The 17,500-nt window shown below is 46.9% G+C and overlaps 2 protein-coding genes across 2 annotated transcripts in view; one reads left to right on the plus strand and one right to left on the minus strand.

Annotated features, from left to right (window-relative positions):
- The window catches only part of bbs9 (Bardet-Biedl syndrome 9), an 85,777-nt gene that overhangs the window by 62,548 nt on the left and 5,729 nt on the right, over positions 1-17,500 (plus strand). The window contains exon 20 of the mRNA XM_031576947.2: positions 15,788-15,970. Coding sequence (XP_031432807.1) covers positions 15,788-15,970 — 183 coding nt within the window. The remainder of the gene's footprint in view (positions 1-15,787; positions 15,971-17,500) is intronic.
- On the minus strand, positions 6,837-12,350 carry LOC116222429. The gene is made up of 2 exons (XM_031576454.2): positions 11,351-12,350; positions 6,837-11,184 (listed from the first exon to the last, which is right to left on the minus strand). The coding sequence occupies exons 1-2, from the start codon at positions 11,376-11,378 to the stop codon at positions 7,361-7,363; spliced, it is 3,852 nt and encodes a 1,283-aa protein (XP_031432314.1). The 5' UTR covers positions 11,379-12,350; the 3' UTR covers positions 6,837-7,360.

The raw sequence follows: 17,500 nt of genomic DNA on the forward strand, positions 1-17,500 counted from the left end.
AAAGTATGAATGAATACACAAGCAAGTCCACAAGCCTATCACTGCGTGCCAGCCTGCCTGACGGTGCCTCGCCGAGGACGCAAGGTCCTTATGCAGTAGAAACGGATGTATTTCTCTGCATTTGAGTGTGAGGATGTTTGTGTGTGTGTGTGTGTGTGTGTGTGTGAGAGAGAGAGAGAGAGAGAAAAGAATGAGTGTGTGTGTGTTTTTGTTGGTTGTTGTGTTTCATCTGTTATTGTTTGTGGGCAAACCACCCTAATGAGCCAGAGTGGTTTCGCACTCATGAGCGAGGTATGGAAAGCATGACAATGCGTTTTTTTTCCCCCGCCGGATAGCTTGGCAGTGCGATCGAACGTGCCGTCTCGGTTCCACAAACAAACTAAATCATCGGAAATCAGCCTCAGTGTTATGACAGCCACGCCTCGGGGCTAATTTATGAAGCCCAGATTCATTTAGTCAGTGGGTGCAAAAGAGCCAAGAAAACAGTGGAGCGTCTGCGGGTGTGTATAAATGTGTCTGGGCATATCACAAAGTCATAATTACTTTCCTGCTGCTCCCTGCTGGGAATTGGGTAAAAAGATCTCACAGGGATCGCAGTGCAACAGAAGAGAAGAGAAAGAAAACAGTCTTGTGTGTGTGTGCGTGCGTGTGTGTGTGTGTGTGTTAATGTTGCCAGTGCCGACTGTCCGGCTGCATTAGCGTGAGCGTGGCTGTGGCTGTGGCTGTGTGTCTAAACTGCTCCTGCTGTGTGCCCTGGTGGTGTGCGGAGTGCTGTCTGTCGTCACCTGCTGTAGCTGTGGTGGCCCTGTGGCCCCAGCGCTGCGTGATGGAGCGGCTCAGGGCTCAGACGGGGCCCCAGCTCCTCTCTCTCGCTCTCTCTCTCTCTCTCTCTCTCTTCTCGCGCTCGCTCGGCCCCACACTCACTCTGGGACTGCTGAACTCTCTCTCTCTCTCTCTCTCTCTCTCTCTCTCTCTATCCTTTCATCCACAAGCTGGAGGGACACTTCCTCTCGTTTTTCTCTCTCTCTTTCTCTCTTGCCCTCAATCTTCATTTTTATCTTTCTCTCTATGTCTGTGTGATGTTGTCACGAACCTCTCTTACACGACTCACTCTCTTGCTCTGGTTGGTATATTTCCTCTGCTTATTTCCCCTGCATTCTTGATGTTAACGCTCTTCCCCACATTTACCACCATTTACACACACACACACACACACACACACACACACACACACACACACACACACACACACACACACACACACACACACACACACACGCACACACACACACACAAACACACATACATATCCCCAGACGGCCCTCAGTGCGGTTATCTGGTTAGCTGGTCCAGCTGCATGCTGCTCGGCCCTTCACCCCCGCTGGTTCTCCTCGAGGGCCCGGCCGCAGGAGCCGAAACACCCAGGGGGCCTGGAGCCGGCTGCTTTTTTCCGTGAGGCCCTCGGGGCAACATCTCACACACTCTCCTCAAGGCACGGCGGCACTTTCTCAGCCCAGCTCCTCTAAATTACCCCCTTCCCCACCCAACCCCCCCACCCCCCGCCCCGCCCGCGAGCAGCAGGACCACCCCGGCTCAGGGGCGGAGCGGATGACCTTCGAGCCCCCGCCAAGGTGCTTCGTCTTTGGGGAGGTCTGAACGTGCCGTGGATTCTTAAGTCTTTTGATGCAGCCTCTCTCTTTTTTCTTTTACAGACACACACACTTACACATCCTCGCTCTGTTTTTCCCGCTCTTTCATTCTTTCTCGTTTTCCTCTTTCCTTCTCTCTCATTTAGAGTGTCACAGCCTGGCGTGCCTGCATTTACTGATGTTTGGATGAAGTGATTCTTAAGGCTGCCAAGGCAACCCAGAATCACTTGGCCTAATTTTGGGGGTGTTGTATGTGTGCAGCACGGAATGAAAACACAAACGGCTTCTTCTGATGTGTGTGTCTTTCTCTCTCTCTCTCTCTCTCTCTCTCTCTCTCTCTCTCTCTGTCTCTCTCTCTTTCTCTAGCACACGCGCTCTTTCTTTCTATCATTCGTTCATTCACGCCATCTTTAAGCCCCACAGAAATGCACAGAGGGCTGGAGAATCATGGAGGAAGCTTTCAGTTACTAGTCTGAGTTCTCTGCGTGTTTACACCACCCAGCAAGCAGATCCTCCTCCAGCAGGTCACCCAGGGCAACACCACTGAATTACAGAAGAAATCAGAGAAATCAAAGACATCAAGAGAATGGGTAGATTAGGACAAATATAATCCCAAAAGTAAAAAAAGCTGTACCCCTGCGTGAACTTGAAGTATTCTCAGAGTTCTCTGAATCAGTGTCTTTTAATCCTTAGGTTTGATTTGCATGGTGATGGGGAATTGATTTGCCATTAGGTAACATATGGTTTAATCCCAAGCTATTTAGTCTGAGTGAAGAGATGGAACTGCGCTGTAGGTGCTCACAGCTGTTCCAGGCCATCCAGCTCCCCTGGTGCGAGTTAAGACTCTGGAGGAGAGGATAGAGGGAAGAAGAAGATAAAGAAAAAGAGGAGTAATAATCCTTGGAGCGCAGCTTGTTTATCAGGCGGTGCGGTTTGGAGCCTTCCACCAGTGCTGATAAGGCATCTCAGGTTGCCCATGTGGGATGCCAGATACTATCAGCCCGCCACACACACACACACACACACACACACACACACACACACAGACACAGACACACACACGCACACACACTCTCCCCGGCTGTGTGTATAAGCCTTGACTCTCCCTCTCCCTCCCTCGATCTGTGTGATGGCTGATCTTATAAACATGAATTGTCTGTGCCAAGCAGCACCGCTTATCCAGGCCGGTGTTATCTCTGTGCCATGACCAAAGACAAAAGACGTTACTGTCTAGGATCACTCGCTGGCCTGATACTAATCGCATCGGCTCTACCTCCCTCACATCACATCCTCCCGCCGTCCCAGTGGCTCTCTCTCTCTCTCTCTCTCTCTCTCTCTCTCTCTCTCTCTCTCTCCCTCTGTCTACCTGTTTCTGTCTGCATGTTGTCTGTCTCTGCCGCTCTCTCTCTCTCTCTCTCTCTCTCTCTCTCTCTCTCTCCCTCTGTCTACCTGTTTCTGTCTGCATGTTGTCTGTCTCTGCCTCTCTCTCTCTCTCTCCCTCTCTCTCTCTCTCTCTCTCCCTCTCCCTCGCTCTGTCTACCTGTTTCTGTCTGCATGTTGTCTGTCTCTGCCTCTCTCTCTCTCTCTCTCTCTCTCTCTCCCTCTGTCTACCTGTCTCTGTCTGCATGTTGTCTGTCTCTGCCGCTCTCTCTCTCTCCCTCTCTCTCTCTCTCTCTCTCTCGCTCTGTCTACCTGTTTCTGTGTGCATGTTGTCTGTCTCTGCCTCTCTCTCTCTCTCTCTCTCTCTCTCTCTCTCCCTCTGTCTACCTGTTTCTGTGTGCATGTTGTCTGTCTCTGCCTCTCTCTCTCTCTCTCTCTCCCTCTGTCTACCTGTTTCTGTGTGCATGTTGTCTGTCTCTGCCTCTCTCTCTCTCTCTCTCTCTCTCCCTCTGTCTACCTGTCTCTGTCGGCATGTTGTCTGTCTCTGCCTCTCTCTCTCTGCCTACCTTGATTTCTCTTTTCATCCAGACACTGTGGTACTGAAGTTGACGAGGATTGTTCTGTCTCACAAACATAAATAAAATATGTATTCTTGAATCATATATCAGCATATATGATATAGAAGCAGGCAGAACAGACCCAGAAGTGTGCTAGCAGAAATAAAGCTCCATTTCTCCTTCCATCCATATTTAAAACGTTTTTAAATCTGTGATTCTGTTGCAATGAAAAGTGTAGCAAACATTGCATTGTTTTTTTAAACTATGGTGGTGCAAGATGGGAAGTGAAGGAGTGAGCCTCTGTGGGAAGGAATTCATTGTACTCCTGTTTTCGTTTTTTAAGTTTAAACTTTAAGGACTCTTTTGTTGGCGTATTTCATCCAGAGTGACAAAGCTTTGACTGTCCGTCCTGTACTTAAAGCCATCAGTGTGTCTGTATTGTAGGTTGGAACCAAGCCTACTTGCATGAAGGTGCATATTATAGTAATGCAAGGTTTAATGTTATGCCAGTGAAACAGGTGGCAGTCGCATAGCACCTGACAATGAATCACTTTTGCTTACCTCAGAATTGTAAGATTTTCTTACGGTTATCTAAATGAGAGCTATGACTGAAAATTGTAGGGAAAGCCTTGTAATGTAATGTGCCATTAGCTTCTGCTCACCAGCCCTACGCTAAAACAGAACTTCCCTCCTTTTGTATGATTTAGTGCTTGCTCTCTCTCAGCTCATGGCCAGAGCGGCCCGCTGGAGAGCAAATGGAAAGGGACACATTAATTGCAGCTGAAATCAAAGCCAGCTTTTAATTGCATCTTATTTTTTAATGATTCGCTGGAAAAAGTGAGGTGGGCCCTCTGACTGAAGTGTCTATAATGGAGGCTGACGTCCCTGTTGGGCCAACAGAGCAGTCTGTCAATGGCATTAGTGTTTCTCATCTCTTCCTACTCTCTCTCTCTCTCTCTCTCTCTCTCTCTCTCCCTCACTGTCTCTGTCTCTGTCTCTGTCTCTTCTTCTATCACTGTAGGCTGGCCGTCTGGAGCTCTCGCTGACAAATGGCTGGTGCCACGTCACCTCGCCTGTTCTGTCTTCCTCCTCTGCGTCTCTCTCTCCCTCCCTCTCACCCTCTTTCTTTCTCTCTCTCCCTCCCTCTCACCCTCTCTCTCTCTCTCTCCATCCCTCTCACCCTCTTTCTTTCTCTCTCTCCTTCCCTCTCTCTCTCTCCCTCCCTCTCACCCTCTTTCTTTCTTTCTCTCTCTCCCTCTCACCCCGCCCCGCCCCAAACATTATCCTGCATCCTGCATTCTGCTCTGAGGTTTATTCTACTGTGTAGCTAGACTTTCTCCACCACAAGTGTGAAGTGTGCCTGCCAAAGAATCACTGTTTGCGTTTGCTATTTTTGTGTGTGTGTGTGTGTGTGTGTGTGTGTGTGTGTGTGTGTGTGTGTGTGTGTGTGTGTGTGTGTGTGTGTGAATGCGTATGTGAATGCGTATGTGAATGCGTATGTACTGTCTGTGTAGGAGGATATTCAGTTGTGTTTGTCTGTGGTTGTGTTAGTGTGTGTGCCCCGGGGGTGCTTAAATGCACACACACTGGCTGGGGGCAAAGTGGAGCGATTGGGCATTTCCTTCCCAGTGGGCCCGAGTGAGCTGCATGGATTTCCTCCAAACCGCCCTGCACCGCCCACACCACTCTGTCACTCTAACGTATGCGTACGCATGCTTATTTATATGCCTTGAACACACAAACACGCATGCATATACGCACACGCGCCGCTCCTTGTCGCCCCTTGTCGAAGCATTTGAGGAATTCTCATTTCCTCGCCCTGTGATGTATAGCATTCTTCCTGCTTAACACACACGCGGCAGAATTCCCCTCCATCGTCTGCACTGCGCACATCTACATGCGGAACAATGACACCGTGTGTTTCGGAAGCCGTGTGCCCGGTCCGTGTCACCTTCCCCCACCCGCTTTCATCGGACACCCACAATCCGCGATGAATAAAACATAACGCAGCAGCAGCAGCACTGCTTACCAAGTCTAAGCGCCCGTGAACAGGCATTGCATTGTGGGGGACCGCAGCGTCCAGGCTCCCGATCCCAGCCACCAGCGCAGGGTCCGTTTCCAGTCTTTCATCACCCAAGGCTGCATAGTTTTGGGGCTTCTCCTGTTGGCCTGGGCCGGGGTATTTTAGGGTTAGGTTCACACCGCGTCCTAGTCTTCTGCTGCTGCTGCTGCTGCTGCTGCAAAAAGGCTTGTGTGTTTTGATGGGCCTCTTCACTCTTCAAGGTGCAAGCAGTGCCGCAGAAACCAAAAGTATCCGTCGCCCACCCCACTCTAAAAATACTACCCCCTCTGGGGTAAAAGGGTACTGTTTATCCCAAACCCAGGGGCCGTTCCTTCTGCCTCTCAGTTTGAGGTTGCGTCCCTCAAGGAATAACATATTTTCTTGGCCCCGTCCCTTGGCGATGGTGAGGATTTGTTTTCGGTTGTAAATGTTATATTCAAATTGAGCCGTATTTTTAGTGTATGTAATTTTTGCAGAATGTGCCCACTGGTGTGGGGGGTGGGGGGGGGGGGGTGGTAGCCATAATGAGGCCTGTTGGCTTTTTTTTTTCTTTTTTTTGTGGAGGGACAGAGCGGGGACCCCCCTAACATTGTGGTGGGCTCATCCAACCATCCACCCCCCCTCTTCTCCCCTTTGCTTTGTGGTCTTTTTCAGTATTTTGCTGGCTGTCTCTCTGTGATTAGCAGTTTATGCACAGACACACAGTCTTTCGTCTCTCTCTCTCTCTCTCTATCTCTCTCTGTCATCATACACACACACACACACACACACACACACACACACACTCTTCCGCAGTCCCAGCTGACAGTCGGTCATGTGTCGGTGCTGCAGTGGCAGGCTGGCGAATCTTGCCGAGAGTCATCATGAGAGTTTCTCCTGTAGTCTCCGTTGGCTGTTTACAGTTTGCACTTTCTTCTGGACTAAGGACTCTTGGAATGAAAACTAGATCAATCAATATAGGTTCTCACACCTCAACATCCTGTTGCATTGTGTGTTAGTGTGTTTGTGTGTGTGCATGAATGTGTGTGTATATTTGTCGAAGACTTAGTGAGCGGCTGAGTGAAACGAAGAACAGACAAACTGACGAACAAAGCCAATGTTTAAGTTATTGAGTAAGAGGAGTGTGCGTGTGAGGAGTGTGCGTGATTTGCGTGTGAGTGTGTACACATGCATATGTGTGTGTAGTGGCACTCCGTCTGTTCTGAGTCTTCTGTACCACAATTTTGAGTTCAGTCTTAGAAACTATTAATTGACACGCGAGTGAGACAAGTAAATCTTCCATTAAAAAATGTTTACTAGAAAACTTAGAGTTACAAGTTCACACGGTCAAAAAACTATGTCGCTTCCAACATCTCTGAGCTCAAATCTAAACTAAAAGTTCCATACGCAGGTATAACACTGACGTAACGTCATCTGATTGGAAGCTTACATTCTTACAAGTTATTCAGCTTTTAAATGCAATACTAAATTATATAGTTCAACCTAAACATTCTTTCAAATCCTAATGAAATTATTTATCTTCAGATACCTTTTTAAATCTTTTTAAACTAAATTATTATAACACATGAAATCATGAATTTGGCTCTTACATTACCCGGCCCCTAATTGGTTAGGCAGGAGGACTAAGCAATTATAACTTAAACATTATAACAACAAACAAGAGCCACAATACTTCAAATGTCCATAAACTTTTAAACTAGTATCTTCTCTCTTCAGTCTTCTGATATTGCCTCTTCCAATAGGCACAGCTTGTTTACAGGCCTTTCCAGCGTGCTGGTTTTAGTCTTTAGCTTTACTCTTCTCACTGTTCCATTTGAGTCTGGCAATGTTTCCACAACCTTCCCCATGAGCCAGGAGTTGCGTGGAGAGGAACTGTCCACTAGTAGCACGACATCTCCGGTCATGAAGTTTCTTCTAGGCTTCAGCCATTTCTGGCGCTCCTGTAGAAGTGGAAGATACTCACGTGTCCATCTGGTCCAGAATAAATCCGCGAGATATTGGACTTGTTTCCATCTTCTTCTTGTGTATGTGTCATCTTTGCTGAATATGCCTGGAGGTATGCTAGGTTGACATTTCAGCAACAACAAGTGGTTCGGTGTCAGAGGCTCAACGTCGTTCACATCATCTGAGACGCTTGTGAGCGGCCTGCCATTTATGATACTTTCCACTTCACACATTATTGTGTGTAGGCAATCATCATTCACTGTCTGTTCTTTCAATAAGGAATTAAGGATCCTTCGCACTGTCCGGATTTGTCTTTCCCAAACCCCACCTTGGTGAGAGGCTGCTGGGCTGTTGAATATCCACTTTATCCCTTTTGGTTGCAGGACTCTTTCAATCTTGATGTTATCCAGCTGTTGGATGGCTTCTCTCAGTTCTCTTTCAGCGGACACAAAATTAGTGCCATTATCCGACCTCATGATGGTAACTTGGCCTCTTCTGCTTATGAAACGTCGAATTGCATTAACGCAAGAGTCAGTGTCAAGGCTATCTGCAACTTCAATGTGCACCGCTCTGAGTGTGAGACAAGTGAACATCACGCCGTATCTCTTGACCGTACCCCGGCCCCGTCTGACATCAAACGGTCCAAAGAAATCAACACCGGTGTTTGTGAAAGGAGGTTTGTCTGGCAAGAGGCGATCTTCAGGCAAGCTTGCCATCTTCTGCTCTCCAACCTTTCCATTGATCCTGCGGCATGTTGTACATTTGCTGATTATCTTTCGGATTGCAGAATTGGCCTGTGGGATCCAGTACTTGCGTCTAAGCTGTGCCAAGACATAACTGCGTCCACAGTGTCCTGTTCTTTGGTGTATGTCTCTTAAAATCAGTGTGGCGACTCTGCTATGCTTAGACAGAATCACTGGATGTTTAGCATTTTCTGGCATAGCAGACTTGTTGAGTCTTCCACCAACCCTTAAAGTGTCGTCTTGGAGAATGGGGTCCAGTTTGAACAACTGACTGCTGCGGCTGAGCTGTCTGCTCTTCTGCAAGGTTTTGACCTCTTCTCTGAACTGCTGTCTCTGGCTGCATCGGATTATCTCTGATTCAGCAGCTACTAAATCATCCAAGGTAAGTGATTTCTTTCCTATTGTTCTTTTGTATTTCTTCATGTGTTGTTCTAATTTTGACTTTTGCTTTTCAGGGTCCTTTTCAGTTTGATGGATTGTTTGTAATAACTCTTTTCTTTCTTCCTTCAGCTTCCAGAGAGTTTCCTTTACTTTCAAAATCCAGGCTACTGATCTTTTCAATTTATGCCAATCTGAGTAGTAGTTTATCAGTTCGTTCAATGGTTCCATATCTTCTTTGACCTTGATTGCGTTGACAGTGACTTTGTTCTTGACTTCCGGATCGTTTGGAAGGCTTTCTTCTTTTCTGTCTGGCTGCTCTGGCCAGTCACTTTCACTGTTCAACAAAAAGTTTGGCCCGTTGATCCAGGTTCCCCCTTGGACCAAGTTCTTTGCCTTCAGGCCTCTGCTGGCTTGATCTGCAGGATTCTCTGTCGTCCTAACATGCTTCCATTGTGACGGCTTGGTTGCTTCTCTGATGAGTACAATTCTGTTAGCGACGAATGTCTTGAAACGGGCTGTTTCGCTGTCGATGTATCTGAGCACTGTAGTGCTATCTGTCCAGAAGATGGATTGTTGCAGTGGGATCTTAAGTTCTTGCTGTAGCATCTTGTCTACCTTCACTGCCACAACCGCTGCGGTCAGCTCAAGTCTTGGGATAGTGATCAACTTGAGTGGGGCTACTCTTGATTTTCCCATAAGGAACGCACAATGTTTCTTGCCTTCTGTATTCTCCAATAACAGATAAGACACAGTGCCATATGCGTACTCAGAGGCATCTGAAAAATGGTGCAACTGCGCTGCTGCAGTGCATCCTAAATCCAAAGGCTTCAAACACCTGTTCACGCGAAAGTTGGAGAGGTGAGTAACATCTTCAATCCACTTTCTCCAATGTTCAGCATGCTTCTCACCGACGTCTTCATCCCACCCATGTTGTTCTTTACAGAGTTCTTTCAACAGTAGTTTAGCTGGCAAGATGACCGGGGCCAGAAAGCCGAGGGGGTCGTAGATGGAATTGACAACTGATAAGATGCCTCTTCTGGTCATCGGTTTGTCTTGCAGCTTCATTCGGTAAGTGAAATGATCGGATTCCGTGTCCCACTGGACACCGAGGGTCCTTTCAACTGGCAAAGCGTCATGTCTCAGATCCAGGTCTTTCACTTCACTAGCTCTGTGAGCCTCTGGGATTGATAGCAACACCTTTCTGCTATTACTCATCCACTTCGCCAAAGTAAAGCCTCCACTGACACACAAAGTCCGCAGATCTTTTGCTAAGGTCACTGCATCATCTTCTGTTGCTAGGCTCTTCAAGCAGTCATCCACATAGAAGTTACGGAGGACTGTCTGAACGGCTTCTAGGGATGCAACGTCTCTGTGATCTTCAGCAGTTCTTCTTAGCGCATATGAGGCAACACTCGGCGAAGAGGTGGCTCCGAAGAGGTGCACTGCCATCCGGAATTCTTCCACAGGTTCAGTCAACTTGGCGTTTGGCCACCAAAGAAAACGTAGAAGGTCTGCGTCATGTTCTGGCACTTTAACCTGATAAAACATCGACTCAATGTCTGCCATTAACGCCACAGGTTCCTCACGAAATCTTAAGAGGACACCAACCAATGTGTTGGTCATGTCGGGCCCTTGAAGCAACTCACTGTTCAAAGATCGATCCTGGAAGGAGGCGGTGCAGTCAAAAACCACCCTGAGCTTTTTCTTCTTCGGGTGATAAACACCGTGGTGTGGTATGTAGAACACCCTGTTGTCGTCACGGTTCAGCTGGTGTGGTGGAACTTGAATGGCATAGCCCTTTTCAATGATCGTGTGCATGAAGCTCTTGTAGTCCTCAAAGAACTCAGGATTCTTCTGTAGCTTTCTTCTCAGACAGGTTATGCGCTGTTCAGCAACGCACCGATTGTTGGGCATTTTGACCTTCTCGTTCCTGAGTGGCAATCCAACACAGTAATGCCCACTCTCGAATGTTGTTGTCTTCTGCACAGACTGCAAAAACTGTTTGTCTTCCTGGGACATCTCTTCTTTGTCATCGTACTTTCGCTCTGGAAAATCAGTGTTGTACTGTTCAACCAGAAGTTTCTCAATTTCCATCACGGAGATCCTATTCACTGAAAGATGAGGTGACTCACTCTCTTCGTCTTTTAGTTCTTTTCTTACGGGTCCGTTCACCACCCAGCCAATGGCGGTCTTGACAGCATACGGCCCTCCATCTTGACTGTTGATAATGTGCCATGGCTCCATTGCTCTCGAGCAGTTGGCTCCAATAAGTAGGCCTATGTCAGCTTTTATCTCTGGCAAGCTCACTTCTCTGAGGTAAGGCCACTTCTGGATGTCTGACTGCTTAGGTATGTTTCCAGTGTGCACAGGTATGTTTCTGTGTGTGAACACCTTCGGCAGGTCAATGAAGCTGGTGTCTTCCCATCCACACACCTCAAGGTCTGAGATAGCTAAACTGTTCATGAGCTTTGGTTCTTCAGGTTTGTCTTGTCCCATGGTGCTGAGAAGTATTCGTGTCGGTTTTCCTTTAACACTCAGTTTTCTTTGCAGGTCTTCCGTACAGAAGGTTGCTGTGCTTCCCGGGTCTAAAAAGGCGTATGTTTCAACACACTTGTTACTCTTCTTTGATTTAATTTTCACCGGTACTATTGACAGCACACATTCAGCTTCTCCGGCCCCTGTGAGGCTACAAGACTCCTGTTGGACAGAAACCTGAGCACATGATACTTGGCTTCCATGAGCATCTTCTTTCTTTTCAGGCACAGCAGATCCTTCTTTGATTATGTGCAGAATGTCCGGATGCTTCAACTTACATTCTTTACATTCAATTCTTCTTTTGCAGAATTTGCTGAGATGGCCAGGCATTAAGCATCCGAAACACAATCCCTTTGACTTCAAGAAGTCCACTCGTTCTTTGTGTGGTTGAGCTTTGATTTTACTGCATGCAGCAAGAGTGTGAGGCTGCTGGCAGTACAGACACGGCTTATCAAAGGCACTTGTGGTTTTGCTTGAGATCGCTGGCTTAGCATGCATTTCTTGAGGCACTTTGCTTTCTGCTGAAACATTGGTGGCGAAGCTGCTTCCACGTATTTCTTTCTTTGGGGGATACCTCCCTTTCTGTTCTGTTTTTCCACTTGTAGATGGGTGGCTGTCTGGTATATTACCAAAGAGGGGATCTGATGCTATTTTAGCTTGACGGTCGATGTATTTCACCAAGTCAGCAAACTTCGCTCTTCTGCCACTTCGCTCTTTGATATCAAAAGCTCCAGCCCGCCAACGTTCTCTCATTTTGTACGGCAGTTTTGACACCATTGTCCGTAGATTGGTAGGGTTGTCCATCTCGTCTAAGTATTCAATGTCCATCATGGTGTTGAGACATCCAATTAGGAACATTGCATAAGCACTCAACGCCTTTCCATCCTCAGACTTCACTTGTGGCCATGTTAGTGCTTTATCTATGTACGCGCTGGCAATCCGTAGTTCGTCCCCGTAGTGCTTATTAAGTAGCCGCTTTGCTTCAAGATAGCCTTTGCTTTGTGTCATATGAGTGCAGCTGCGGACAAGCTCTTGGGGTTCACCGGCTGTATACTGTTCCAAGAAGTACAATTTATCCTGTTCATTGTCAGTCTTCTGGTCTATTGCATGTTCGAACGCTCTGATGAAAGATTTGAACTGTAGCGCATCGCCCTTGAACACAGGAATGTCCTTTGTTGGTAGCTGAGACAGCTGCTGTTGTTTTACAAGTAGCTCTGTGATTACATTCTGCCTTTGCATGACCTTTAGTATGTCATCACCTCTGTCCCCTTGAGTGTTAGACCGATGACTTGTGGCTGACTGAGATGGTGGTGGTTGAGAGTGCAGCATTGATGGTTGAATGCGAACGTTTGCGTTAGCTTGTTGCGGTATCCTTATGCTAACCCTTTCCTTCTTCACATTCCCAAAATGTAACTTTTGCACTGGCGTATGGTAACTGTAACTATCTTCAGATCTTTCATATTCTTTAAGCACCTTTAATTTTGCTTGGCTTTCAGCTAATGCCGTTTTCATCTCTAATTCCTCTTTTTCAGCTTGAATTCTAGCAGTTTCAAACTCTTTTTCAGCTTGGATTCTAGCGGATTCAAATTCAAGCTCTTGCTTTCTCTTCAGTCCTGCAGCACGCTCTAGCAGGGCTGCATGTTGTGCTTCCTGTCTAACCCGTGTTGACGAAACACGTGATGTGGATGTTGCATGACTTACTTGTGTTCCACATAGGCTACCACGCTCTGCATTTTTATCTCCTGCCTGGGAAATACTGTCATTTGGTCTAACAGCTTCTTGCAGGCTATCCACCATATCAAATTCTTTTTGCTGTACATTTTCCATTGGCAGCACTGATGTTGATTCATGCACAGCTGCTATCCATCTTTTAGTTTCTTTCATAAATTCTCTGATTGGTGCCATTTTAACTTCAAACCAATTATCTTGGTCACACGTTCGTTCATCCTCACTTAAAAGATTTGCAACTTCACTGTTGAGACTTCTGAACTCTCCTACTAACTCTGCAAAATCTTTTTCCATTGCATCTTGCACATTTTGGACGTTTCCAGCATCACGCATTAATATCTCAAACTCCCTTATTGTGCTTGTCAGAGTTCCTAATTTTCGTCTCCTCAATGCAATGTATTTCTGCAACTTATCTTCTAATGCCTTCTCAGTTAGCTTACGTGATCTTCCCTGCGCCATCATATCCTCCACACCTCTCTGTTCTTCCCCATCAGCCATCGTACACGTTGCCGAGTTAATGCTCAAGCTGTATGCCACAGTTCAAAAGCTATTTTCTTACACGGAACTTCTCTTAATAAACGAGTGCAAAACAGCTTCTCAAAAATCGCTAAAAACTCTGCATTGACTGAATATAGGCTTGCTAACAGCGTAGGCTCTTGCTAGGGGTGAATCACGCTGCTATTTCCAGCATGGAGCAGTTACAGTTTAACTTTCGTTTTCATCCAATCTCACTAATTATCTTCATTCATCCGTATATCTTCGTATCTTCTTAATACTGAAAGATAAAAAGGAGTTTTCGATACCTGTTCTCGTAGAGTACTTCAATGGATTACCAGTTCCAACGTTAGCTTCCAATCCTTTTCACGTCCTAGCCACGTTCTTCTCCTTGTTAAGGCAATCCAGTTAAGCTCGGCTAAGCTAGTTTTTTGACTAAATGTAGTGGCACTCCGTCTGTTCTGAGTCTTCTGTACCACAATTTTGAGTTCAGTCTTAGAAACTATTAATTGACACGCGAGTGAGACAAGTAAATCTTCCATTAAAAAATGTTTACTAGAAAACTTAGAGTTACAAGTTCACACGGTCAAAAAACTATGTCGCTTCCAACATCTCTGAGCTCAAATCTAAACTAAAAGTTCCATACGCAGGTATAACACTGACGTAACGTCATCTGATTGGAAGCTTACATTCTTACAAGTTATTCAGCTTTTAAATGCAATACTAAATTATATAGTTCAACCTAAACATTCTTTCAAATCCTAATGAAATTATTTATCTTCAGATACCTTTTTAAATCTTTTTAAACTAAATTATTATAACACATGAAATCATGAATTTGGCTCTTACAGTGTGTATGTGCATAAGAAGCCATATGCACACACAAACACACACACACACACACACACACACACACACACACACACACACACACACACACACACACACACACAGGTAAGGTAGGCAGTGATGGAGGGGGCCTCCCTGTGGGTTCTCACGGATGTGAACAGGCATGTTATGTGGTGGGCGCGGGCTCCACATCTCCAGCCTCGAGCCTAAATGTGCCTTTGTTCCATCAGCTGGCATCAATCAGGCCGGCCCTCGGCCCAAAACAAAAGCCCCTTCACCTAGCCTCCATTTGGCTTGGCAGGGCAGCCCTTTTTATCAATATACACCAATCTTTATTAGCTCGCTTTTTGGCCTTTGAAATCCCGTTTCCGTGTTTTTGTAGCCAGTGCCATGGCGGTCGGGCCGTCTAACGGGAGTGACACGCTTGACAGCGGAGTGAGACGTAACTGCTCGCTCTCCCTGGTGTTACAGGGGTACCTTTCAGGGCACGTGGCCTATGTATTTTAGTAAGGGTGTGTGTGTGTGTGTGTCTTTGTGGGTGTGTGTGTGTGTGTGTGTGTGTGTGTGTGTGTGTGTGTTTAGTGGTGTAAGTGCATGTTAGGGCTTGTGTATTTCTGTGTATTGGCGGGAGTATATGTGCTTAAGTTCATATGACTGATATGGTGTTGCTCGCCCTGCCCAAAGAAGAAATCAGCTGAGTTATGTGTTTCACTCAGTTGTGTGTTTTGATTGGTCAATCAGGCTCCTTGGCACCTGGAAGCTCAGACCCCATCTCTCATTTCTCCATGTCTGGCATCTTTCTCTCTCTCTCTCTTTCTTTTTCTCGCTCTGTTTCTTCTCCATCTGTCTTCCTCTGTCAGCAGCCTTTCATATCCCCCTCTTCCACCTCGCTTGATAAAGTGTCTGGTTCCCGTTTTCACACGCCGCCGCGTTGCGCTCAGCTCTTGAAAGTGTTTTTGAGTAATAGCAGATGATTTTTTCTACCATTTCAGTGCAGTCTGTTCACATTCCGTGGCTTTTGGATGCAATTCCCCGGACTTCTGAGGAGTTTATGGGGTTGAAGTTGAAAGTGTTTCGTTTCTGTAAAGTTCCTAGAAATTAGACTTATTGTTTAATTGGAACTGAAATGAATTGAAGTGAAACTGAACTGAGTTGAAATGATTTGATTTGACTCACTGCATGGTTCATTTTATTGCTCTGTCAAAGCTTTGTTTTCTTTCTCCTCCATTTTGTGACCTCAACATTGCTTTGTATTTTTAATTGACAGTCTCTCTCAATTCAAGTTTTATTGGCATGATGAAACACTCATTTCAACACTCACACTGCACAAATATAACTGTAAATGTAGTCAAAACAAAAAATGAATGTACCTCCCTCTCTCTCCCTCTCTCTCTCCTTCTATCCCCCTCTCTCCATCCCTCTCTCCATCCCTCTCTCTCTCCCTCTCTCTCCCTCCTTCCACAGGTGATAGCGTTGGCGGATGCGGCTGAGGAGAACCGCGCCAACCTGCACCAGGCGTTTGCCAGTCTGCGCAGCGCCACCCACCTGGTGATCATGCTGGTGTCGCTGTGGCAGGGCCTGGGCATCGACCAGACTGCCATCCTGGAGGCCACACTACTGCCACTGCTGCAGGACACACCACAGCTGGTGAGACACACACACACATGCATACATACACAAATACACAGCCTCATGTGAACACCCTCTTGCAGACACATCACATGCAGAAATCGACAGATCCACATACATCATCTTTCATAAACATACACACATACAGAGACACGCTTCATACATCTCTAGAAACTGTAATACACAACACGAGCACACACACACCATGATCACAGACAGTGACTATGTGAGCACATGCATACATATTTAACATCGCCCGTACATATTTTTATTTACGTTAACATTTAGACCCATATTTGTGTATATAGACAAACCCTCACATTTTTGAAAGCACACACACACACACACACACACACACACACACACACACACACACACATACATTGGCACTCACTCACATCCACTTAGAGCCTAACCCTCCACTCAGAGCCCACAGCTCCAGCCTGGGTTCTTGGGTGTCCTGTTCTGTGCCTTGGCCTGACCTCTCCCTGTGGTGCTGGCCTCTGGCCTGGGCCCTTGACCTGTGGGAGCCCCAGCGTAAACAGGCAGCACTCTCCCAGAGCGCTGACAAGCCCCTAAGTGTTTCTGCTCCTTAAGAAAACTTTCCCCAGGTGCCACTGACATAGGTGCTGCCGAGTAGAGCCCTCACATACTCTTAATGTGTGTGTGTGTGTGTTTGTTTGTGTGTGTCTGTGTGTATGTGGGTGGGGGAGGGGGGGGGGGGGGGTCCTTTTAGAGAGAGCTGCCTATCTGGGGGTTAGTGGTGGGAGCGAGGAGGGTTTCCTTTAATTCTGAGTGTCACGTAAACAAACACGCTGAGAGAAAGCCCTCACTCGTCCCGCAGCACTTGCTGACAGATCCCTGTTCCCACCGAAGCCCAGGGGAGAGCTAAGGACCTGGAGGAGATGAGGGAAGAGAGAGAGAGACAGAGTGTGTGTGAGTGTGTGTGTGTGCGTGTGTGTGTGTGTGTCACTGTTTGTGTGTAAATGAGCGAGTGTGTTTGACTTGGTTAACCTTTGAAGGCTTTTGCCTGCAGTAGTAGGTTATTGATTTATGGACTGGAAGCATTGACTCCCTCCGTTTGTTTATTGGTGTGGCGGGCGGGCGGGCGGGCGGGAGGGAGGGAGGGAGCCGGCGGTGCTGAGAGAGAGAGCCTGTGTTCCTCAGTGGGCCGCTTGACTGACAGCTCAGTGGCACACGCTCCGTTAGCTCACTTCCAAGCCATGTGAGGTTATCAGTTAGGCAGGCCAGTTTAATCAAACCCCCAGGCCAGCTGCAGACAGACACACAGACACACACACATAGACACACTCACACAAACACACACACACACACACACACACATAGACACACACACACAAACACACACACACACACACACACACACACACACACACACACACACACACACACACACATACTCACACAATCCCAGAGCCAACATCTCCAACTGTCCCCACTGAGCTCAGTTTTACTGCTAATAACTCACTGAGAGAAATGAAATCACAGCTTGGCAAACAGGGGCTCTGTGACAGGTGGCACAAACAC

Source organism: Clupea harengus, chromosome 11, assembly GCF_900700415.2.
Source record: "Clupea harengus chromosome 11, Ch_v2.0.2, whole genome shotgun sequence".
Taxonomy (NCBI): domain Eukaryota; kingdom Metazoa; phylum Chordata; class Actinopteri; order Clupeiformes; family Clupeidae; genus Clupea; species Clupea harengus.